The sequence below is a fragment of the Corylus avellana genome, chromosome 7 (assembly GCF_965113065.1).
Source record: "Corylus avellana chromosome 7, dhCorAvel1.hap1.2, whole genome shotgun sequence".
Lineage (NCBI taxonomy): Eukaryota > Viridiplantae > Streptophyta > Magnoliopsida > Fagales > Betulaceae > Corylus > Corylus avellana.
Window position 1 is genome coordinate 1,064,783 of NC_142496.1, and position 25,512 is coordinate 1,090,294.

The following is a 25,512-nucleotide window of genomic DNA, read 5'->3' on the forward strand; positions in this document are numbered from 1 at the left end:
ATTTTTTTTTTAAAGTTCAAATTGTTTGAATTTGATTTTTTTTTTGTTTGTCTTTTATAAGGAAAGCTAGCCTTTTTAATGAATATAAAGAGAGCCATTGTCTGCAAGCTGACACAATCCACAGACTAACCCAATCCTAGTCACAAAATTAAGCAAAAACTATAAACATAAGCTGTAACGCATGTCGTCTGAAACATGATACAAGAAAATACAACACATCTTATTATTGGCCTTACAACACACCATATTTCATAATTGGCCTTATTGCACGTAGATAATACTTAAGACAACGTAACTTATTACAGGCCTTATTGTTGATATATAATACAAGCTTGTATGTTACAAACACACGCTGGGTCTGATTATTAGCCTTATAATACATCTGATAATCGGCCTTATTGTGGATAATACAAGCTTCTAAATACGTACAACATATTTGATTACGGCTGGTCTTAATGTCGTTATCCCATGCAAGCTTCTACTGATCATCATGCATTATCCCATGGACCGGCCAAGCTGCCAAAGCAATAAGAATTTCAAGTTATAATGATGAAGATTAACAAATTTAGATTGGAAGAGTTATTCTTCAATAATGATGGGTCAAAACCTTTGTTGCTGAATAAGTGAAATAGTAATAATTAATCAAATTAATTAAGATTTCACTCACCGAATAAAAGGGCACATTATAATGTATGCGGACGACAAAAATTCAGACAACGATGCGCATATGCATGCACTTATGTACTCTTCCGCCTTCATCAGTTTCTTGACGCATGGAACATATAAGTAGCATGCAACATTTTCAATAGGTGTCATTTTCTAAGCATTTTCATACATAAAAATAGAATTTGTATTTTTTGTTTTCTGTTTATTTGTCTTTATTTTTTGTGGTTCTATTTTTTTATGCTTTGATAATCAAAATCTAAGTTTTCTACTTGCTATTTTTTTTTCTTTATACTTCTTTTCATTTTAAATTACAGCTATGAGAACAAAGATTTTAACATGTTTTAATTTATATGGATTAAACTAAAATTGGATTTTATGATAGTCATTTTTTTTTTGGTTGATTTATATATTTGTTTTGTGTCATTATGTGCAGTAATGTATTGGCGTAGAACCTTTAATAAGTCTTTTTATTGAAAAATGTGTAATAGATTTCTTAAAAGCCGTTATTTTTTAACCTATAAACAAAAGTAAATTAAAATGTTTTTAAATCTTGAAATTAAATTATAATAAAGAATCTCGCGCATAGCGTGGGTTATGAGCTAGTTATATGTAGATAGTACAAGCTTCTTAACATGACTTATATCTGATTATAGGCATTACTGTTCATAAAACAAACTTCTATGTTACAAATACATGCGCACCTAATTATTGGCCTTATAACACATTTGATAATTGACCTTATCATGGATAGTACAAGCTTAAAAATGCAACATACGTATTATTTTCCTTTTTGTTGATAATGGAAGCTTAACCAACTAGTAACGGAACATGTTGACGCCGGTGGTGTTGCTACTGGTGACGTAGCTGACGCCAACGCTGCGGCCTTCGGTGTTAGCCCCGGTTAAGTTGCTGCCAGACAAGTCGACGGCAGTGAAGTTGGTCCTGGTGGCATTGCCGGAGGCGGCGTTGCCGCTTTGGGTGTTGTTGCTAGTGATGTTTATGGTGCCGGTGAAATCTGGTGTTGGTGTCGGTGCCGGTGGCACACATCCTAGAGAAAGTGCAACAACAATAAGAATTACAAGTTACAATGATGAAGACTTACAAATTCAAATTAAAAGAGTCTAATTTCAATTAGAATGGGGTAAAACTCTTATTTTACACATTCCAATTACATGCCCGACACATCAATATTTCATAGATAGCGAAAAGACTCTAAAACACCTAATAATTACCTTAAAACATCAACAATCACTCCAAGCTGGCTATAAGACGCGGCTGAACCACCATTAAGGCCGTGAAGCCTCGTAATGGTTCAAAGACTTTTAGAGGTGGTTCAACAAAGTAACCAATATATATATATATATATATATATATATATATATATATATATTTTTTTTTTCTTTCTTTCTTTCTTCTTTCTTATTTTCCATTCATGCATGACAGACCCATGTCTTACAAGTAAATTAGACTTAAACATAAATAATAAGTTAGAATAATCGAAGATGCATGCACTTACGAAATTGATTAAATAAAGCCATTGAAGGGAAGGCGAGGCAGTAGGCTCTTGCTTGCGATAGGCTTATAGGGTATGAGAGGTATTGCTAGCTTGGAGGTTTGAGAAGAGACTGCAAGCGTATATATATACGATTTCCTTTTTACCCTTCGCCAGCCCTCTTGTACTAATTTACTCGCTACTAAAATTATCTGATATGATTGATTAATAATAATTCTTGTTCCATTAATCATGACCGCCATTGTAGCTAGCTAGGATCGTGACGAATCTGTGGCTGAGTCAGGCTTCCTTGTGTGCATGACGTACGAAATGATAGGCTTGGCCACAAGATACGAACAAGACTATCCTTCTATCTTCTTATAGATAGGCTTGGAGAAAGCAAGATTCCTTCCATCTTCTAAATTAACAAACTTTTAGTATCAGCTTTTGCAGAGTTGGTCCCAAAGATTCCATAAAAGAAAATGAAATCCTCTGTTTCTGTTTGTCTGAAATTGCATTATTTCCAGAAACGAATTTGTTCTTGGCGGACTGAAAAAGCAATGGACGGTAATGAAGAGAATGAGCACCTTGTCAAAACAATTGGCTCTCTTTCTGTGAATCCGACCCAATTGACTGAGTAAAGATCGACCGGCCAAGCAGGAATTAAGAGCAAAACATAATTATTTGTTGGGTGATTAAGGTAATAAAAGTCAGTCAGTACATGAATGAAAGTAGCGTATATATGCGCTTAGGCCAACACAGACGGCAGGAATTAGGACATAACAGCTCTTCTCTTAATTATGTATGAATACTAGTATTATCTTCTCTTAAATCTCATTTCTTTTTTCTTTCTTTTTTAATTATGTATGAATAATAGTATCATCTTCTCTTAAATCTCTTCCCTTTTTTTTTTTTGTCCTTCTTTTCTAACGGAAATCTTTATGATTTTATTGATAAAAAATCAAAAGCATAACAACTCTAACATCACATAGCATATAACTTTGATATAACATAGCCAAAAGTTATGAAATTACAAAGTCATATATACAATTAGAAAATTCTTACAATCAAATATTATCTATATCAGCTTCCACTAACTCATGTATCACTTCAATTAAGAAATAGATCTGTTTTAAGTAGACTAGATTTAAGACATAGGTAGCCATTTTTTCAAATCTTATTGTTCGGACGTGAGAGATAATCCCCCATGCTGATATACTCCTCCTCAGCCCAAAGCTGAAGAGAAAACACATGTCCTTGACCTAAAGAACATGACAACAAGAACAAAAATAAAAATCAAAGCAAAAGTAAAAAAAAAAAAAAAAAAACACTAAAAACTAAAGACAACAAAAGCCGCCCCACCATAAGCAGCAACGGAGGAGCACATATGATGTAGATTGGCAAGCCTCGTTTGCAAGCTTGTCTGCAGCCTGTCCGGTCGGGCCTAAACCCGAGAGCCTCGTCTGAAGTCCTCGTTCGGAGACCATCCGAACGCTTATGTTATTTTCATGTTTTTTATGTTTTATATCCATGGCCATTCGGACGGGCTTAAGTTCCAACCGGATGGGTACTATAGAGTTTCAATTCGATTTAGTTTCGTACTTTTATTAGGTTTAGGGTTTGGGGGCCTATAAATACATATTTTATAGACCATAGAACGCAATTGTTGTTTATGATTGAGTTTTGTTTAATAAGAAGTCTCATAGTTGAGCGTTCTTCTATTTTCCCTTCAAAACCTAGAGAGTATCTAGCGTTATAGAGAAGATTTTTTAAATGCTTTGATATAATCAAGATCTGGAAATACATATCCGTTCTTTATTGTTGTTCTTCGCTGCAGCCTTCTAAGTCACGCTGCATCAGTTGGCATCAGAGCCAAAGTTACTTTCCATGAATGGGGAGGGGTAATTGTTGTGCAAATATGAACGAAGTGTACGTGCACACGGAAGCAACATATAAGGAGCAACCATCGATTCGTTTGCGGCACATGGAGGAGAGGTTTAGTGGTATAGCCGTGCAGAAGAGAGAGTGGGTGTGCACCCAACACGGAGTCCCTACTGATCACTTGGCCAACATGGGTGGTCTGAATGTTCGTCATCGTTAACCGAGATTGCGGTACACGGAGCGGAAGAAAAATTTATCGTTGAGAGTGAACATGTCAATCCTTTTGTAGGGTGCGGAGCGAAGAGGAAACTTCCTACTACAAAAGCTCATGCTATTCCATGGGAAGCAGATGTCAAGCTCGACATCCTGGAATTCCAAGGTTGCTTGCAACCCGAAGAGTTCCTTGATTGGGTGGTTACTATTGAAGAGGTTCTAGACTTCAAGGGGGTGCCCAATGAACGACGAGTCTCTATGGTGGTAAACACATTTTGGAGAAGAGTTGTTGTATGGTGGCAACAATTGAAGCAAACTAGGATACGACAAGGCAAATTAAAGATCAATAATTTGGAAAAACTATTAAAACACATGTGAGTCGCTTTCTTGCCCCATAGTTATACCATTGGCCTAAAATCACAAAATTAGAAACAAGGGTCTATAGTTGTGACAAAGAAAATAGAAAAGTCCTACAAAAAGAAAGTGTCTAGGGAAGCGGTGGAGGTTAAGTATCAATCGATGTCTCGATACCTTGGAGGTACGTGCCAACAATTTCAGACTACATGCACCATCGGAGGCAAGGTGGCCAAATTTGTCACCGATCCAAAGAATCGTGAGAATGTAGTCTCTAAGAAAGCGATTCGAACATTGGGGCTTCAAACCAAAAGACATCCTACTCCCTACTAGGTAGAATGGCTCACAAGAGGAAACGAGGTAAATATTTCTAAACATTGTCTCGTGTCCTTTTCCATTGGAGATAAAGATCTGAATGATGTGTGGTGTGACATGGTCGCCATGGATACTTGTCACCTATTGTTAGGAAAGTTGTGGCAACATGTGAAGGTTGCTATTCATGATGAAACAAAGAACAAGTACAACTTCATGATTGACAAGGTCAAGTTGATGTTGCTACCTAACCAAGATGCGGGGCCAAAACCTTCACAAGGGGATGGTCAACCACTAGTAGCAAGGCCAAAGCTGACTGACACAGAATCGGGCATCAAGAGGGTAGTACTATAAGTGGGTGAGGATGACATGGTTTCCTATGGTGTGGTGATGTCTCAATGGGAGGAGGTCCGACTAGACGATCAGGGTCCGCGGCACGACACCTTAACCCCCAACCTCACTTACCAAATCCATATTATGTGAAGGAGGAAGATGAATGGGTTGACAAGGAATTCCAAGAAGATGGATTCATTGATGAAGAGTTCAAGCAGCAAGAAGATGTTGAGGAGCCTTCACGAGGGTTCACGGATTGGGATCCTCCACTAACATGTAATCCCGATGACGAGGATGAAGATTCTAAGGGAAGACCCTTGACATTCGACCAAGAGGGAGATCGAGTACGCTGCAGATTGGTTTACTAGTATGTTTGGAAGCCTCTACCCTGAGGAAGATGACCCCGCCGAAGAGGAAGGACCCACGGATGGCATCGCAGATTATAATGACATTGATGAAGACCTTTCAGGTGGAATATAATGAGGCTAATGAGTTGAGCTCATATAAAGTTTGACTTGGATTCAATTTGTTTAACAAATTCTTCAAATTTGAACACTAAACTACTTAGTTTGGTTCGACTTACGCTCTTGAATATAGCTCATATAAGCTCGACCCGACTCATTAATCTCTCTCATTTTTCTGTGTGGTGAGGCACTTAGACTGTGTTACAATGTATCGAACTACAAAAGAGCTTCTGATTATGAATGAATGAGTTGCAAGAAAAGTGGATTACATGAACTGTACTTGACAATTTATCTAATATGATTCAAGGAGCACAAGGCTATAAACCTAACAATTCTATTAAGTTATCAGTGACGACAATTTCTTGTCGTTGCTAATTTCATTATATATATATATATATATATATATATATATATATATATATATATATAACAGCGACGACAATATTTCTTCGCTAATATTTAGTCGCTAACACCAGAATAAATTTTTGTCCCACGCGCGAAAAGTTGTGCAAAAAAAAAAGTGATAGGATCTAGTTTATTAGCGACAATATGGTCGTCACTAATTAAAACTCTATATTAGTGACAATAATGTTGTCGCTAATTAATTAAAGGAAAAATTATTAGGGCTTATTAGCGACGGCCGTGGCCCATCGTCGCTACTCATGTTTAATGAAATTGGGCTGAAGGCGTGGGAGATTGGAGTGCACTAAAATTTATGAAAAAAAATCCAAAATTAGCCTAAATTGCGTGAGAATTTTTTTTTCCTTCAACCCTAAATTTTAGGGTGCTCTGCTAGCTCTCACGATCTGCTTTAGCTCTGATCATGATCTCGAACCATAATCAAAGGGCCAAAGATTAATTGAGGAGAGAAGGTTCTCGGATGGAAGCAGAGTGAGAGTCCTTTTCTCTTGAGCAACATCCCCTTTATCCAAGAGGATTTTAGGTAATTTCTCTCTCTTGTTCCATTTTCCTTTTTTTGTTGTGCTCTTGTTCCATCTCTCTTCTTCCAGAAAGATTTCTCTCTCTTTGGTATCAGGTTATACTCGCTAAGAAAGGTTATACTCGAATTGTAGAATAGCGTTGCTGGCTTTAGCGCGCAGTTGTGGAATTGAATTCGGATCTCCAGGAAGAAGCATTAGGGAAGTACTCTGAATTGTAGAAAGGCCTTTTAAGCATGGGCTATTACCATTTGCAACGGATTTAACAATTATATATATATATATATATATATATATATATATAGAGAGAGAGAGAGAGAGAGAGAGAGAGATCTTTAGGGCTACCATATAAATATATAAAGGAAAAAATATAAAAAAGTTGATCAAACTAACAGCTAGAGCCCCACAATGTTTAAAAGATACTAAAGTAACTCATTAAACAATCAAAATGTATCAAAAAGGCCACTTAATTTTTTATATTCCTATTTTACCCCTATTCTTTTAACAAATAAAATAATAAAATAATTGTAAGAAAAAAAAACCAAACAATTTTTTTTTTTTTTTTTTTTTTTATAAAAAAATGGGCAAATAAATACAAAAAAAAAAAAAAGGTTTTTTGGAATAAATAAATTATTAGTCAATGTAGTTGGCCTAAATTACAAATTGCTTCATATCGTATGAAAGTAAAATCAAATCTTCTCGAGATATTCCAAAAAAAAAAAAAAAAAAACAATTTAATCCCTGAAGTCAAATTCTATTAATTTTTTTTTTTTTTTGTATTTAAAAAATAATTGTTTGGTTTTTTTTTTTACAATTATTTTATTATTTTATTTGTTAAAAGAATAGGGGTATTATAGGCTTCCGAAGGAGTAAAGTAGGCTCAATTTTGCTCATAAGTCATAGCTGTTTTAGATTCATGATGAGCATGATATTGTTTAATTCATTCAAAGCAGTCGAGATATTGTTTCGTTTATCAGTTTGTTTATCAGCTTTTTAGTCAGCTTATATATAGGAAAAATTGTCTGAAAATGCAAGCTCAATGACCAATTGCTCTGTAGTTTGTTTACATAATTATATTAAAGAAAAGACCTTTTAGTAGATCTCTCCATTACCGTCCATTGCTTTTTTAGTGCGCCAAGAACAAATTCGTTTCTGGAAATAATGCAATTTCAGACAAACAAACAAAAACAGAGGATTTCATTTTCTTTTATGGAATCTTTGGGGCCAACTCTGCAAAATTAAAGCAGATACTAAAAGTTGGTTAATTTAGAAGATAGATGGAATCCTGCTTTCTCCAAGCCTATCTATAAGAAGATAGAAGGATACCCTTGCTCGTATCTTTTGGCAAAGCATATGAAAGAAAACATCATTTGTTTTTGTCTTAAATTTTTTTGCTTAATGAGGATAGGCGTGTAATTAGTGCTTAATTAGGCCAAGAAGCCCATATTCCAGCTTAAGTAGAAATTTATTTTATATTTTACATAAATTTCTACGGATTACATAGTCATTATCCCCATCCCAACATGTTGGTGTGAAACCCAAAATTAGAGCGTTCACATCCCACTCATAAATTTTTGCAGATTGCATAGTCATGTCGATCCCAACCCTCTTTGATATGATATGCCGACAAGAGTTCAGTACTAACAATTTGAAGTTAAAAACATTTAGATATATACAACGAAACAAAATATTGATCTTGAATTCGCATAGTTCATCTTCATTTCAAATGAAAAGGATTTTGACATCTCTTTTCTACATTTATTTAGGAAAACAGCGATGTTAAACACAATATTTTCAACTAAATTTGCCCAACATACATAGAGTGGAGCCCAACCAAATTCTGAAAAGTATTTTTATAGCCCGGGATTGTGCCTTAGCTGAAACCCCACTATGAACTTTTATGGGTGATTAATATTGTTCTTATTCTTGATAGCACAGTACTTACAAATTATACAAATTATCTGATTATTGGCTTTATTGTTGCCAATATAAGTTTCTATGTTACAAATAGCACAACTTATTGCCCTTAATTATTATTGGTCATACAAGCTTCATTATATGTTCCAAATAATACAACATATCTGAATCTTGGTCTTACAACACACCATATTTGATAATTGGCCTTATTGTAGATAATACAAGCTTCTTAACATGACCTATATCTAATTGCAGGCCTTACTGTTGATAATGGAAGCTTAACCAACTATGGACGGTTCGCGTTGCGGTAGGTGACGTTGCCGCCGGTGGCGCTGCCGAACTTCACGTCACTGCCGAATTTGGCGTCGCCGAAGTTGGCGTTGCTGAAGTTGCCGGCAGTGGCATTGCCGCCAGTGATTTCTGTGGTGCCAGTGAAAGTCGGTGCTGGTGCCGAGGCCGGTGCCGGTGCATTACGACGACATCCTATAGAAACTGCGACAACAATAAAATTTACAAGTTAGAATGATGAAGACTTACAAATTCAAATTGGAAGAGTCTAATTTCAATAAGAATGGGGTAAAACTCTAATTTTACACCATCCAATTACATGCCTACACATCAACATTTCAAAGATAGCAAAAGGACTCTAATACACCCAATAATTACCTTAAAACATCAACCATCACCCAAAGCTGGTTTTAAGTGGCGGCTGAACCACCATAAGGCCATGAGGCATCATATATATATATATATATTGTTTTCTTCTTGTTTTCTATTCATGCACGACAGACTCATGCCTTACAAGCGAATTAGATTTAAACATAAATAACAAGTTAATTAGAATGATCGAAGATGCATGCACTTACGAGATGCTTGAAAGGAAGCCATTGAAGAGAAGGCGAGGTGGTAGGCTAGGTCTTGCTTGCGATAGCTATGAGAGGTATTACTTGGAGGTTTGAGAAGAGAGTGGAAGCGTGTATATATATATAGGCTTTCCTTTCTACCCTTCCCCCTCCCTCTTGGGGTAATTTACTTGCTACAAAAATTAGCTGATATGATTGAATAATATTAATTGTTGTTCCATTAATCATGGAATTGAGATTTCCGGCTGCCATGAGGCAGCTAAGCGCCAGACACCTCTTTATTTTTTTTTTCCTTCTTTTTTTTTTTTTTTTTTGAAATTTGTTTTTTAAATTGAAGAAGAGAGATATTAAAGATAAATTCAAATTTGAGGTATTAGTACTAAATTTAGGACGATAAAATCCATTTTAAGTGATACCATCCTTAAAGGGTTAACCTTCCACCCCTAGGTTTTAGTTTTAAATTCAAAAATAAATTTTGAGGCATTAGAAACTAAATATTAACTCATAAAAATTTAACAAAAAACAAAAAAAAAACAAAATCTAGCAAGACTAGGAAGAGAGAGATTTTTCTCCAATTTTTTTTTTTTTTTTTAATAAAGTCACATCAGACTTTGGCAGACACTTGTCTGACTCTTGGCAGCCTGATAGCAAGACTCTTAATCATGACCGCCATTTTAGCTACGTTTGTGACGAATCTGTGGCTAGCGTCAGGCTTCCATATGTGCATGGCGTGTGATGCTTATTTTTTATTTATTTATTTTTCTCTAATCAAGCAAGGGAAAAGGGGTTACATGACGTGTGATGCATTAATTGTTAAATAATATGGACTTCCCGTACGTGTGAACAATACAGCAAAATTCTCTCTCTCTCTCTCTCTCTCTCTATATATATAACCATTAATGAGGAGCTAGTACGATGATACAAATGGGAGAGGCTTAGGTACGGTCCAACTAAACTACCGCCCGGTCGCTGAGATCTATTGAGGGGTATTAGAAAATTATTTTTTTCAAATTAATAATACATAATTTGTTAAATATTAAAATATTCAATAATTAAAAAATTAAAATGTTAAAAATTAAAACTATTAAAAAAAGAAAAAGAAAAAGGAAAAATCAATACTCCTCTGCAGTTTCTCTTTCTCACCCCGTCGTAATGCTTGGTGACTCTTCTCTCTCTCTCTCACAAATTCAGACTTGAAGTTTGTGATGTTTGATTGTGGGTACCATATTATTGGCCTATAATTGCAGAAAATTTAGGCAAAGATTGAAATTTTTTTTTTTTTCTGGGTATATGATTTCCGAGAGTGTTTGGTATGTTTGGTTGGTAAAATTCTGCTCTGATTGTTTGTGTTTTTTCGGTGCACAATTTTGGCCAAGGGGTGGCTCCAGTCTGGGGTGGACGAACCACCCCCATGGCTAAGGAGGTGGTTCGGCCACCACCAAAAGGCCCAAAGAAGAAAGAAAACTTAAAAAAGTTTGGGTTTTGGGGGTGGCTGGACCACCCCCAAGGGCCTGGGGTTGTCTTCGGCCACTCCTTTGTTTTCTTTTCTTCTTTTTCTCCCTTCACCTCTATTCCTCACGCCGACGCCACCTGCTCCCAATCTACCGCCTTCCTAACTCTTTCCTCTTTCTTCGTTTTCTTCTTTCTTTTTCTCTGTTTTCACGCTTTAGCTACACCTCCTTTCTTCTCTTTCTCTGTTCTTTATTTAATCACTACCCTCTCCTTAATTTAACAGATTTCAAAAACAAAGAGAGAGGGAGATTTGACGAGAGGGAAAGAATTTCAGGGAAAAGAGAGATAGATATAGTGAGACCAAGGGGTTTCGTTTTTTATTTTCATTTTTATTATTTTTTATTAGTTTTAATTTTTTTAATTTTTTAATTTAAATATTAAATTTTATATTATTTCTTTAAAAAATTAATATTTTAATCCATTGAAAGATCTCAGCCTTCCATCCAAAGGAAGTACCGCATGTAACCCTCGCCCAATACAAATTAAAATGACAAGAAAGAATAAGATTATAATAGGGAAAATTTAAGAAAGGTAAAAGAGGTCTGTGGTTCATGACTTCGATCAATATATATGGAGAGCGTAACAATTTTTTGGGCTTTTGTTATTTACAGTTAATATTATTATTATTTTGCAAGTATATTTTGGAAAACATCCACAAGTAGTACTTTAGAAAATCTATACTAGCATACTTTCTTTTTTAGGATTTGACTTAGATACGGTAAAAAAAAAAATTACAACAAATTGATGCACGAACAGATTGTTAAGCCTTTTACGACTCATTTTTCATTTTCCACTTATTTTCACACAAAATTCTTAGAGTGTTGGCATGAGAAGAAATGGTTTTAAATCCACAGATATGGCTATATATGTCAATGTGAAAGAGTCGTGCAAGTGCCCAATACTCCCTGGGAACCCCATAAAACTTAATTAATCCATTGTGAATCTTTTGTAGTTCTTTGCGTGATGACAAATTTGGGTCCCACTATTTGAGTGCCAAAGACCTATTTGATTAAATTTACTTCTTCTTATCCATTTAAACTTTTGGGACAAATGATAATTTAACATAGTATTAAAGTCAAAGGTTCTAGGATTGAACATTGATTCCGTCAATTCACCTCATTTAAATTAAATATTCCATGTGTTGTACTACATGAACTTTGCTCATTAGCGACGACCTTTTGTCCCCGCTAATGAGTACTTTATCGCCGCTATTTATGAATAGCATCGACATGTCGCCGCTAATGTGGTCGATGCTAATGATCAATAGCGGCGACAATTTTGTTGCCTCGCCGCTAAGGATTACTCAATAGCGGTGACAAATGTTGCCGCTAATGATATATTTTGTCGACGCAAAAGGATTAAATTAGACCTAATGTCACCGCTATTGGCCACTATTAGGGGCAACCCTACATATCGCCGCTATTGGTAACCAATAGCGGCGACATATGAAGTCGCTGCTAATGGTCTAAGATAATTAAAAAATTATATATATATATATATATATATATAGTAAATTTACATAAATATGCTAGAGGATATCACACACTAAGCTTGAATTACACACTCGCAGTAACAGCTAAAAAGACAATCCTCCTCTCCCCTGTTTTGTCCCTCTCTTTTTCCCCTGGTTTGTGCACAGTTTCTGCAGAATTTCTGCAGCTAATTTCACTCTTATTTACTTGTGTTTTCTTTGTCTAATCTACTGCCCATTGAGAAGTGCATTGCTGGAACATCCAGCCAGCAAATGACTCCTACATATCTATCATTTTTATATTATCATCTCATAAAAAACAGATCCCAACAAGCCATACAGAGAGGTCTTGGTGATATTTATTTCTAGCCTCATAAAACTAAATTTATATAATAAAGGCGGTTAGCAATTTTAAAAATTTTTTTTACTAACCATTTTTAAGGCGGTTAGCGGTTAGCAGACGGTTAATAACCGCATGCGTTTTCATCACTATGCACAAGTGAGTTTTGTTACTGGTTTGGATTGATAAATACATGGATGATTTATTAATGAATCTTAGAATATATGGAAAATATATTTTTCCTTTATTTGATTGATATCATAATATTTTTTATTTAGGAGTTAATAGTAGTCAAATCCTCAAAATGTAACCAAATTTTGGGGTTTCGATTGTTATACTTGAATTCCCTGACTAGCTTATAGCGGGGCTTTTGTTGTTTTTAGAATTTTAGTCTTTTGGGTTTTTTTTTTTTTTTTTTTTTTTGGCTTTGATTTTTATTTTTATTTTTGTTCTTGTTGTCCTGCCCTTTAGGTCAAGGACATGTGTTTTCTCTTAACTTTTGAGCCGAGGATGAGTAAATCGGTGTGGGGGATTATCTCTCACGTCCGGACAATAAGAGTTGAAAAAATGACTACCTATGTCTTAGATCTAGTCTACCTAAAATAGATTTATTCCATAACTAAAGTGGTACATGAGTTAGCAAAAGTTGATGTCATAGATATTTATGACTTTGTAATTTCATAACTTTTGGCTATTTTATATTAGAGCTATATGCTATCCATGTTAGAGCTGTTATACTCTTGATATTTTATTAATAAAATTTGAAAGATTCCCGTTAAAAAAAGAAAAAAGAGAAAGAGATTTAAGAGAAGATAGTATTAGTATTCATACATAATTAATTCCAAATATGGGTCCCAAGTCCTGCCGTCCGTATTGGCCAAAGCGCATACCCTACTTTCATTCATGTACTGAATGACTTTTATTACCTTAATCACTCAACAAATAATTATGTTTTGCTCTTAATTCCTGCTTGGCTGGTCGATCTAATTTACTCATTCAATTGGGTCGGATTCACAGAAAGAGAGCCAATTGCATGTTTTGACAAGGTGCCCATTCTCTTCATTACCGTCCATTGCTTTTTCAGTCCGCCAAGAACAAATTCGTTTCTGGAAATAATGCAATTTCAGACAAACAAAAACAGAGGATTTCATTGTCTTTTATGGAATCTTTGGGGCCAACTCTGCAAAAGCTGATACTAAAAGTTTGCTAATTTAGAAGATAGAAGGAATCCTGCTTTCTCAAAGTCTTGTTCGTATCTTGTGGCCAGGCCTATCATTTCGTACGCCATGCACACATGGAAGTCTGACGCAGCCACAGATTCGTCACCATCCTAGCAACAATGGCGGTCATGATTAATGGAACAACAATTATTATTAATCAATCATATCAGATAATTTTAGTAGCAAGTAAATTACTACAAGAGGGCTGGCGAAGGGTAAAAAGGAAATCCTATATATACGCTTGCACTCTCTTCTCAAGCCTCCAAGCTAGCAATACCTCTCATAGCCTATAAGCCTATCGCAAGCAAGAGCCTACTGCCTCGCCTTCCCTTCAATGGCTTTATTTAATCAATTTCGTAAGTGCATGCATCTTCGATCATTCTAACTTATTATTTGTGTTTAAATCTAATTTACTTGTAAGGCATGAGTCTGTACGTCATGCATGAATGGAGAAGAAGAAAAAAGAAAGAAAGAGTTATATATATATATATATATATATATATATATATATATATATATATATGAAATGTTGATGTGTCGGCATGTAATTGGAATGTGTAAAATAAGAGTTCTACCACATTCTAATTGAAATTAGACTCTTCCAATTTGAATTTATAAGTCTTCATCATTTTAACTTGTAATTCTTATTGGTGTTGCACTTTCTCTAGGATGTGTGCCACCGGCATGGGCACGGGCACCGGCACTAGCACCAGCACCGGCTTGCACAGACACCAGAAAAGTCATCGGCGGCAACGCCATCGGCGCCACCTTCACCAACAGCAACTTCTCCAACGCCGACTTAAACGGCGCCAACACCCAAGGCGGCAACGCCACTGGCGGCGACGTCCCTTGCAGCAACTTCACCGGCGGCAATGCCACTGGCAGCAACTTCACTGGCGCTAACTTCGCCGGCGCCAAATTAAACGGTGCCAACACCACCGGCGGCAACGCGATCCATTTGTCTTAAGAAGCTGGTATTATCTACAACAAGGCCAATTATCAAATATGCATGGTGTCTTGTAAGGCCAATAATCAGATATGTTGTATTATTTGGAACATATATATATATATTGAAGGTTGTATTATCGATAATAAGGGAAATAATCATATAAGTTGTGCTATTTGTGACATTGACACTTGTATTGACCGTAAGTAGTCCGCTTAATATGTGGGGTATTCTAAAGGGGGAGAGGATTGTTCAATAGTGCAAGTCAGCTCGTAAGTCTAAGCGGTCAGAAATAAAGTAGGTGCGCTAGACACTATGTCCACACCGGAGATATTGTGGGCAGGGACAGACACAGGAATTTTTTCCTGGGGGTGCATGTTCCCAAATTATATATATATATATATATATATATATATATTAAATTACTATTTTGCCTCTAGGACGCCTCCCTCCCTCATTATTTATTCCTCTACTCTCCCACCACCACACAATTGTCTCCCATCTTTTATTTATTTTTTATTTTTTACTTTTTATTTTGTCCTCTCTCTCCTCTCATTGCCGACAAAATGTTATGATTTTTCATTTTGCTTCAAGCTCTGAGGATTATTCTGACCTGCTAGGGAAACTGGCCCTTAGAAATAGGCAAATTGGCTCTTTTAGACTGCTGCATGCATGAGGTTAGGGACCCATAATAGTTTTTTTTTTTTTTGTAATATTTCCTTGGCATTCGTACTCTTCTAGCTAGGAATGTGTTTAGTTGATAAAAGCTTATATTTTTTATTATTATTAAAGTAGGCAAGTGGCCAAAGTGGGGTTTTTTTAAGGGGAAACATTTTAAGGGGGGAAATTTTTTTGGGGGTTTGAACGGTAATTTTGGAAGGGTCATTACATGTATTTTTTTTTTTCAAAGGGCTTTAGGGGAAAAAATTTTTTGTTGTTTTTCCAGGGACCCCCCACTCTATAACGTGGGTTCGCCCCTGATTGTGGGCATAGGTACACCTACTTGGAAGCATGTTCTAGATGAAAAAAATGAAGAAATCTGAAACATGTTGATGGTATGTGTTTGATGCAAGTTATTGTTGTTTTTGTGTTGTTTTTAATTTCTTTTGTGCATAAAATTCCAGTCGCTATATATATATATTTGCAAAAGTGATGCTTGTGGCACATATAAGTTTAATTAGTACTGCTTTTGTGTGTATTTAAAGTTTAAAAACAAGTTGTCAATATTTATTTAAATTGAGGTTTATTTTATTTTAAAAATAATTCGAGAACTTTCATTAATCAAACGATCAACAAGACAAATTTCTTTGCCAAAACAATGTCACTGATGATGGATAATCTTCTCACCAAGTAGTATCAAAGACCTGTCTAATTGCCACCCTAGCTAAACTATGGGCTGCCTTATTCGCTTCCCTACTTACATGGGAAATCTGCCAATTGGGAATCAACTCAACCATAAGGAAAATATCTTCCACTAGTTGGCCAAAACTATTCTCATTCCTTGTTCGTGTCTGAATTGCGTCTGTGATTTTCTTGGCATCACTCTCATTAAGAATATTATCAAGACCTTGTTCCATAGTCTAATTCCATAAATAGCCGCCAAAGCTTCTGCTGCAGTTGGTTCTAATTCACCCCATCTCATCACACTCCTGAATCACGTATAATGGCCCCCAATCCCATCCTGCTTTTCATCAGATCCAAAGCTGCATCACAGTTCAATTTGTACGAACCTAGAGGAGGTTTGATCCATTTCACATTTCTGTCTTCAATCCGAGGAATAGAATCCCCGACACACGTCTTCGTGGCTTCATGAAAAAAATCTACAGCACTTCCAGCCTCTTTTACGATAATATTAGGGTGAGTGAATATACCCTCATATATCCATGCATTTCTCCTCTGCCATATTTTCCTTGCTGTCTCCACGAATACCTCAAAGTCCTCCTGTGTCCCTTTTGAATACAAACCCTCTGCCACTTGAAGGAAATCGTTCCCCATGAATATACTCTTCTGAAAAATCCTTCTACTAGCTCCCCATACATCCCTTGCTGCTACACAATCCCAAATAACATGATGAGTAGTTTCCGGTTCTAACCCACAAATGGGACACAACGGGTCATCGATAACCTTTCTCCGTACAAGATTGTCCCTTGTAGGTAATAAATTATTACAGGCTCACCACATAAAATTTTTCCCACTATTTGGACTTTTCATCTGCCATATACCTCGTCAAATAACACTTTCACTACTCCTAGAAGAGCACTCCGGCAGATTGCGGGCCTCCCTTTCTTGGGCCACATAATAAGCACTTCTTACCGAAAAGACACCATTTCAGGTTCCTCTCCAGATTTGCACATCTGGCCGGTTTGTCATGCTAATGGGAATTTTTTTAACCAAATGGACTTCATCTGGACTAAAAATATTGCCAAGCAAAAATAAATTCCAGCTATGTGTATTTTGGTCAATCAACTCCTTGACAAGTGCAGCATTACAAAGAAAATTTGGGGGGGATTGGATCATGTAAGTGTTTGGAGACGGAATCCATTTACCCCCCCATATTCTGACTTTTGACCCATCTCCAACCCTCCACATCAGACCCTCCTTAAGTATGTCATAAGTTCCCTGAATGCTCTTCCAAGCAAAAGAAGGTTTAGACCCCAACTTTGTCTCTAAGATAGAACTATGAACATAATATTTGGCCTTCATGATCTTTGCGGTCAAACTATTCTACGTATGCCAAAGCCTCCAACGTTGATTCGCAAGAAGGGCCCGGTTAAAAAGTGTCAGATCCCAAAAACCCATTTCTCCTCTTGATTTTTCAACTCCCAATGTCCCCCAACTCATCTAATGAATACGTTTTTCCGTTGCTTTTTGGCCCCACCAAAACTTCTGTAGCATAGAATTGATCTCTGAACATTGGGATTTGGGAAGAAGGAAGACACTCATGCAATATGTGGGAATAGCTTGTATCACCACCTTGAGTAAAATCTCCTTCCCTGCCTGTGATAATAATTTTACCTTCCAGTCGTGCAACCTCTTCCACACCCGGTCCTTAATACTTTGAAACACAACAGTTCTTGATTTTCCTACTAGAGTTGGCAAACCCAGATAAGTATCAAACCTTTGTGAAGATGGGATACCTGTAATCTTAAGAAATTTTTGCTTGGTCACCAAAGGAGTATTTCAGATAAAAAATACCAAAGCCTTTTCCTTATTCAATCTTTGCCCCGACGCTACTTCATATGTTTTCAATAGCTTCGTCATTCTATTCCAGTGTCTCATGTCGGCCCTACAAAACAATGTCATCCGCAAAAAAGAGATGGTTAATCCGGGGTCCTTTCTTTGATGTAGGCACCCCCAAAAAATATCCCTTTTTGCCCACCTGAGTTAATATGAAGCTGAGAGCTTCTGCACACAACATGAATAGATAGGGTGATATGGGATCTCCCTGTCATATACCACTCAAAGGAAAAATCCTACTCATTGGACAGCCATTAATCAAAATTGAATAATTTGCTGTTCACACAGCCATCATAGATTAATCGACTTCTTTGTAAATCCCAACCTCCGCATTTTTACCTTCAAAAAACTCTATTCCACCTTTTCATATGCCATACTAGTATCCAATTTAATAGCCATATATCCCTCCTTACCCCAACATACGTGTATGCATCGTATGGAGAGTCTCATAGGTTGCTAGAATATTATCCGTGATTAGCTGCCCCGGAATAAAGACACTTTGATAAGGGGAAATCAACTGAGGTAAGACCACCTTTAGCCTATTAGCTAGGACCTTTGCAACAATTTTGTAAATTACATTGCATAAACTGATAGGTCTAAACTCAGACACTTTCAATGGGACATTTTCCTTTGGAATAAGAGCAATATACGTAAAATTGAGATCAAAATCTACAACTCCAGAAGACAGAATTGATAAAACAGTTTGACATACCTCATCTCCTATGGGTTCCCAGTGCTCATGGAAAAATCCCGCCATAGGGGCCATTTGATTAATAGCAATTGAGACTTCTTCCCGACTAAACTCCTTCAACAACTTGTCATTCATTTTAGATGTCACTCCACATTCTATACCACGCAGACATTTTTCCACATCCACAGGTTCTTCTGAAGTGAAGAGAATGTTGTAATATTGAAGAAAAGCCAACCCAATTGATTAACGAAACACTAGGGTTTTAAAATCTGTACTCACAAATTCATAGCAACATATTTCCATGATCAATAATATTTCTCAAAGTTCGAATGCAACTTCCACATAAAACCCATAGTTTTCCCCTAACAACCTACAAAACACTAAAAACACAAAACTAACCCAGAACATCAGATTATATATAACACAGTTAAATGATTAATAAATGTAAATTAAGAGGTCTAAATATGCAATATTTGGCACACATCACCAATCACCTCTTATGTCTCCCACAAATACCCTTGTTCATCTTTTATACTGTCAATATGGTTATACCTTCTTCTTTGATTCGCACAAGCGTGATAAAATTTGGTATTTTTATCCCTCTTTAAGCCATGTTTCCTTCGATCTTTGTCTCCATTTCACCTCCTCTTTTTCAAGAAGGGAATGAATTTCCTTATGAAGATTACTCATCTGCGGCATATTTGAACTTTCACCCACTTCCTGCAAGTTTTCCAAAGCCCTTGTTTTTTCTCTTAATACTCTCTCAGGTACCCCGAAATCTGTCTTCTTCCACCTCATAAGCCCCGTCGAGCAACTTTCCATTTTTCCCTTAAAATTCTGCCATTTATCTTCATGGTGGAATTTCTTCCTCCAGATTTTTTTAACAACATCTCGACAGCCTTTCTCCTTCCCCAATTGAGCTTCGTATTTAAACACTCTCCAATAATTCCTCCCACGATCACGACCCTGCATTGCTAACAAAACCGTAACATGGTCAGAATTTAGGGTAATTCCCGTTGTTATACCTGCTGTTGGATAAAGCGCACACCAGTCCTTATTAGCCATCACCCGATCTAGCCGCTCTTGAATAAAATTCATTCCTTCTTTCCCATTGTGCCAAGCAAAATTTTGTCCTCGGAAACCCATATCATCTAATTCACAACCTGTCAAAGTATTTCTAAAAAGTTCCATCTGACTATTGCCCCGTACACTCCCACCTCTTTTTTCCGTCATATCCACGATCTCATTAAAATCGCAAACACATACCCACGGAACTGGGGTCAAAGTAGCGAGGTGCCTGACTAACCCCATGCTTCATGTCTTTTGTGTGCTTCCTGGTTTATACAGCAGCTCTGAAGTGTTAGGTGAGGGTTACCTATGGTTTAAAAGGAAAAATATATATATATTCCGCTACGAGATTTTATTGTCTTTAATATAGCTAGTAATGTCACGTGGTTGATGAAATATCACAACTTGTGCCTTTTTGTAAAAGGTGGGGAGTTACAATATCGTTTTTTCATATATATATATATATATATATATATATATATATATTATTAAGGTTCTTTGTGATATGAATAATTAGGGAAAGAATTAGAAGTTCAATTTCAAGGGAGACAGACTGCATATAAAAAATTCTAAAGGTCAAAATAAGAAAAAAAATTTTACTTAAAAAATTAACGACACCAACAACAACCATGATGTTATCGGTACCTATCCTTTAATCCAATATCAGTCATGGCATAATTAAAGGAGAATAACTTATATTAGGTCTTGGCACACCAAAGCCTTTGTGCCCACCAATAAAAGACTGACTTGAACTTATAAAAAAAAAAAAAAACAAATAAGAACAAAACATGATCATACCAATTTACACATTAACAAAAAAAAAAAAAAAAAACCTCTTCATATACGTTTTACGTTAACCACCCATCACGCCACCACCCAGCCGGAAGCAGACTCCAGGTCGGTTCTCCCCGAATCCTGATCTCCATCTCTCTCTCTCCGGAAGCAAAGCAAATAGGCTGTCCTTTTTATATCATCTACTGCCCAGGCTGAATTTGCTAAGATTTGTGCTTGAGAACAAAAGAAAACATCGACCCAAACCAGCCAAACCCAAATTGCACGAACCCACCCTTGTCAAAAGCTCAATTTGTTTCCTTCATCTAAGCTTTCCAGTTTCACTACAAGGCCAAAAGGAAAAAAATTCATGTTTTTCGATCAACCCAACCACCAATGCATTAATGCCCAACTATGGGATCTCCTCAATTTTGTGATACCCATGCCCACCGCAACGAACTTAAACCAAAACGGCCATAGGGTACTGCTTAATTGATAGAATGAAGAGAGTGGCCTGGAGCGGATGAACCTGACGGATGATACCGGAAAGAGAGACAAATAGAAATCAACTTACTGGCGTGGCAACAGCGTCGACTGACTGGGCGGGGGAGGCCGGCATGATGGGTGGTTAACGTAAAAGATACATGAAGAGCTTTTTTTTTTTTAAGGTGTAAATTGGTATGATCTGTGTTTTGCTTTTATTTGGTTTTTTTGTTGGTTTTCTTTTTATTTAACTTTTTTTCTAAGTTGAGGTGTCAATCTCTTATTGGATAGTACGATGATCTTGATTGCTACTATGATCTTTTATATATATATATATATATTGGCTTTATCGTTTCCAATACAAGTTTCAATACAAGTTTCAGTGTTACAAATAGCACAACTTATCAGATTATTGGCCTTACAACACACCATATTTGATAATTGGCCATATTGTAGATAATACAAGCTTCTAAACATGACCTATATTTGATTAGAGGCCTATTGTTCATAAAACAAACTTCTATGTTACAAATAGACGCGCATCTGATTATTGGCCTTATAATGCATATGATAATTGGCCTTATTGTGGACAGCACAAACTTCTAAATGCAACATATCTCTTATTTGATTTTTTTGTTGATAATAGAAGCTTAACCAACTATGAATGGAACACGTTGCCAGCAGTGGAGTTGCCGCCTTGGGTGTTGGCGCCGTTTAAGCTGGCACCGGCAAAGTTGCCGTTGGTGAAGGTGGCACCGATGGTGTCGCCGGTGGTGGCGTTGCCGGCAGTAGTGTAGCGGGTGGTGGTGTTGCCGTTGGTGAAGTTGCAGCTAGTGAACTTGCCGCTGGTGAACTTGCCGATGCCAACGTTGCTGCCTTGGGTGTTGGCGCCGGTTAAGTTGGTTTTGGAGAAGTCGACGGCAGTAAAGTTGGTGTTGGTGGCATTGCCACCGGTGGCATTGCCGCTTTGGGTGTTGCCGCCGGTGATGTTTCTGGTGTCAGTCCAAGCCGGTGCTGGTGCTGGTGTTGGTGCCAGTGCTGGTGGCAAACATCCTAGAGAAAGTGCGACAACAATAAGAATTACAAGTTAGAATGATGAAGACTTACAAATTCAAATCGGAAGAGTCTAATTTCAATTAGAATGTGGTAAAACTCTTATTTTACACATTCCAATTACATGCCAACACATCAACATTTCATAAATAGCAAAAAGAATCTAGCGCACCCAATAATTATCTTAAAACATTAACAATCACCTCAAGCTGGCTATAAAAGGCAGCTGAGCCACCATTAAGGCCGTGAAACCTCATAATGGTTTGAAGACCTTTAGAGATGGTTCAACGAAAGTGACTATATATATATATATATATATATATATATATACCTCAAGCGGCTATAAGAGGCAGCTAAGCCACCATTAAGGCCGTGAAAACTCATAATGGTTTGAAGACCTTTAGAGATGGTTCAACGAAAGTGACTATACACTACAAAAAATTAAATTTTTTCTGACGGACGTTTTCTGACGTGTCAGGTAGTCTGACACGTCAGAAAACGTTCCTGACGGGGCCTTCCTGACGTGTTTCCCGCGTGAAGATTATAGGTGTCAGAAATGGAAAATTTCTGACGTGTTAAAGAGTGACACGTCAGAAAAATTTCTGACGTGTTAACTTGTGACACGTCAGAAATTTTACTGACGTGTTGAAATTTAACCCGTCAGAAAATTTCTGACGTGTCAAATTTTGACACGTCAGTAAATAATTTTAATAAAAAAATCCAGAAAAAAATTAAAAAAAAAAAAGAAATTTTTTTTTTTTAATAATTTTAAATTTCCTGACGTGTCAAATAGTGACACGTCAGGAAATTTAAAATTATTAAAAAAATTAATTTTTCTTTTTTTAATTTTTTCTGAATTTTTTTTAATTAAAAATATTTTTTTTATTTGTGGAACAGTAGTCTTCTCCGGTCTCAGTTCTCCCTGATTCCTCCATTTTCACTCTCTCTCTCTCTCTCTTCTTTCTTCCATTTTCACTCTCTCTCTCTCTCTCTTCTTTCCTCCATTTTCACTCTCTTTTCTCTCTTCTTTCCTTCATTTTCAAAAACCCAAACCATAAAATCAAAAACCCAAACCATAAAATCTCTCTTCTCCTTTTTTTTTTTTTTTTTCTTTCTTCTGCTGCTTCGATCTCTTCTCCATCTTTTTTTTTTTTTTTTCTTTTCTTTTCTGCTGCTTCTCTGGATCTTCTGATCTTCTCCATCTTTTTTTTCTTTTTTTCTTTTCTTTTCTGCTGCTTCGTTCGATCTCTTCTCCTTCTTTTTTTTTTTTTTTTTTCTTTTCTTTTCTGCTGCAGGTTCGATCTCTTCTCCTTCTTTTTTTTTTTTTTTTTTTCTTTTCTTTTCTTTTCTGCTGCTTCACTGGATCTTCTGATCTTCTCCCATTTTTTTCTTTTTCTTCTTCTTCCTCAATCTTATTTTTCTCCTTTTCTTCTTCCCTTTAGAAGCTGGTGGCCGGATGTACAGAGAGAAGAGGCTAGGGAGATTGAGAGAGGAGAGAGAGAACTGTGTTTGGAAATAAAAGAAAAAAGGATTAAAGAATATGAATATATAATAGAATTATAAAGGAAAAAGAAGAGGGAAAGAAGATAGGGAAAAAGTTGAAAATCCCGCTTGTTTTTTGATATCAGGTTTCTGACGTGCTAAAATTAACACGTCAGAAATTTCTGACGTGTTAATTCTAGCACGTCAGAAAAGGTGAATATATAATATAAATAAACATAATATAAAAATTATTTATTTATTTATTTATTTCTGAAACATATAATATATATATATATATATATATATATATATAAAATAATTCCTGACGTGCCATATATGGCACGTCAGTAATTCCTGACGTGCTATATTTGGCACGTCAGGAATTTCTGACGTGCCAAATATGGTGCGTCAGAAATTTTTTTTTTTTTTTTTTTGTCTTCATTATTTTTCTTCTCTCCCTTTCTTAATTAATTCATTCTTCTTCACTCCCTCATTTTTTTTTTTTCTCTCTCTCTCTGCACGTAGGCTTCAATTCTTCTAATTTTTTTTTTTTCCTTTTCTTTTTCCTCCCCCAAGTTCCAACACACCGTAGAGTGCAAGTACAGTACCCTGCAATTTTTTTTTCCTTCTCTCTCTGTATGAAGGAGAAGAATAAAAAGATGAAAGAATTCATGAATATAATTAAGAAGAAAACCTAGCTATTTGGATGCAACGGCAAGTTCATTTCATGTTTGTTTGTTTTATCTCCAATTAAATAGTGTTTTTCAGTGAAAAAAAAAAAGACATAGAGATAATTAGATTTTAATTTCTATACTAAGCGAAGGGATAGGAGAGAGACAGTGTTGGAAAAATAAATGAGGGGGAAGAATAAAAAGATGAAAAAAGCGGAGGGAAAATAAGAAGAGGAAAAAATTTCAAAATTTCGGTCTTTTTTTTTTTTTTTTTTTCTGATGTGCAAGTATTTAGCACGTCAGAAAATTTCTGACGCGCCGACGCGCCAGTTTTGGCGCGTCAGAAATTTCTGACGCGTCAAACTGGCGCGTCAGAAAATTCTGACGCGTGAGTTAGGCGCGTCAGAAAATTCTGACGCGCCAAATTGGCGCGTCAGAATTTTCTGACGTGCTATTTTTTAGCGCGTCAGAAAATATTTTCTGACGTGGCATTTTTTGCCACGTCAGAAAATGCTGACGTGGCAAAAAATATGCACTGTTTGCCACGTCAAAAAATACCTATTTTTTTGTAGTGATATATATATTTTCTTCTTTCTTCTTTCTTCGTTTCCATTCATGCATGACGTACAGGCTCATGCCTTACAAGCAAATTAGATTTAAACATAAATAATAAGTTAGAATGATCGAAGATGCATGCACTTACGAAATTGATTAAATAAAGCCATTGAAGGGAAGGCGAGGCAGTAGGCTCTTGCTTGCGATAGCCTTATAGGCTATGAGAGGTATTGCTAGACTGGAGGTTCGAGAAGAGAGTGCAAGCGTATATATAGGATTTCCTTTTTACCCTTCGCCAGCCCTGTTGTAGTAATTTACTTGCTACTAAAATTACCTGATATGATTGCTTAATAATAATTGTTGTTCCATTAATCATGACCGCCATTGTAGCTAAGATCGTGACGAATCTGTGGCTGCGTCAGGCTTCCATGTGTGCATGACGTACGACATGATAGGCGTGGCCACAAGATAAGAACAAGACTATCCTTCTATCTTCTTATAGATAGGCTTTGAGAAAGCAAGATTCCTTCTATCTTCTAAATTAACAAACTTTTAGTATCTGCTTTTGCAGAGTTGGCC

At 36.4% G+C, this 25,512-nt stretch overlaps 2 protein-coding genes and 1 long non-coding RNA gene across 3 annotated transcripts; 1 reads left to right on the forward strand and 2 right to left on the reverse strand.

Annotated features, from left to right (window-relative positions):
* Positions 1–199: 199 nt before the first annotated feature.
* Positions 200–2,261, reverse strand: LOC148584312 (uncharacterized). The gene is made up of 3 exons (XR_015912778.1): positions 2,183–2,261; positions 1,442–1,714; positions 200–516 (listed from the first exon to the last, which is right to left on the reverse strand). It is a non-coding gene; the product is annotated as an uncharacterized LOC148584312 (long non-coding RNA).
* An 11,991-nt stretch (positions 2,262–14,252) lies between these two features.
* On the forward strand, positions 14,253–15,065 carry LOC132183585 (uncharacterized). Its single transcript, XM_059596916.2, has 2 exons — positions 14,253–14,332; positions 14,645–15,065. The coding sequence occupies exons 1-2, from the start codon at positions 14,311–14,313 to the stop codon at positions 14,941–14,943; spliced, it is 321 nt and encodes a 106-aa protein (XP_059452899.2). The 5' UTR covers positions 14,253–14,310; the 3' UTR covers positions 14,944–15,065.
* Positions 15,066–21,543: 6,478 nt separating this feature from the next.
* On the reverse strand, positions 21,544–25,224 carry LOC132185694 (uncharacterized). The gene is made up of 2 exons (XM_059599469.2): positions 25,082–25,224; positions 21,544–22,225 (listed from the first exon to the last, which is right to left on the reverse strand). The coding sequence occupies exons 1-2, from the start codon at positions 25,101–25,103 to the stop codon at positions 21,831–21,833; spliced, it is 417 nt and encodes a 138-aa protein (XP_059455452.1). The 5' UTR covers positions 25,104–25,224; the 3' UTR covers positions 21,544–21,830.
* Positions 25,225–25,512: the final 288 nt, after the last annotated feature.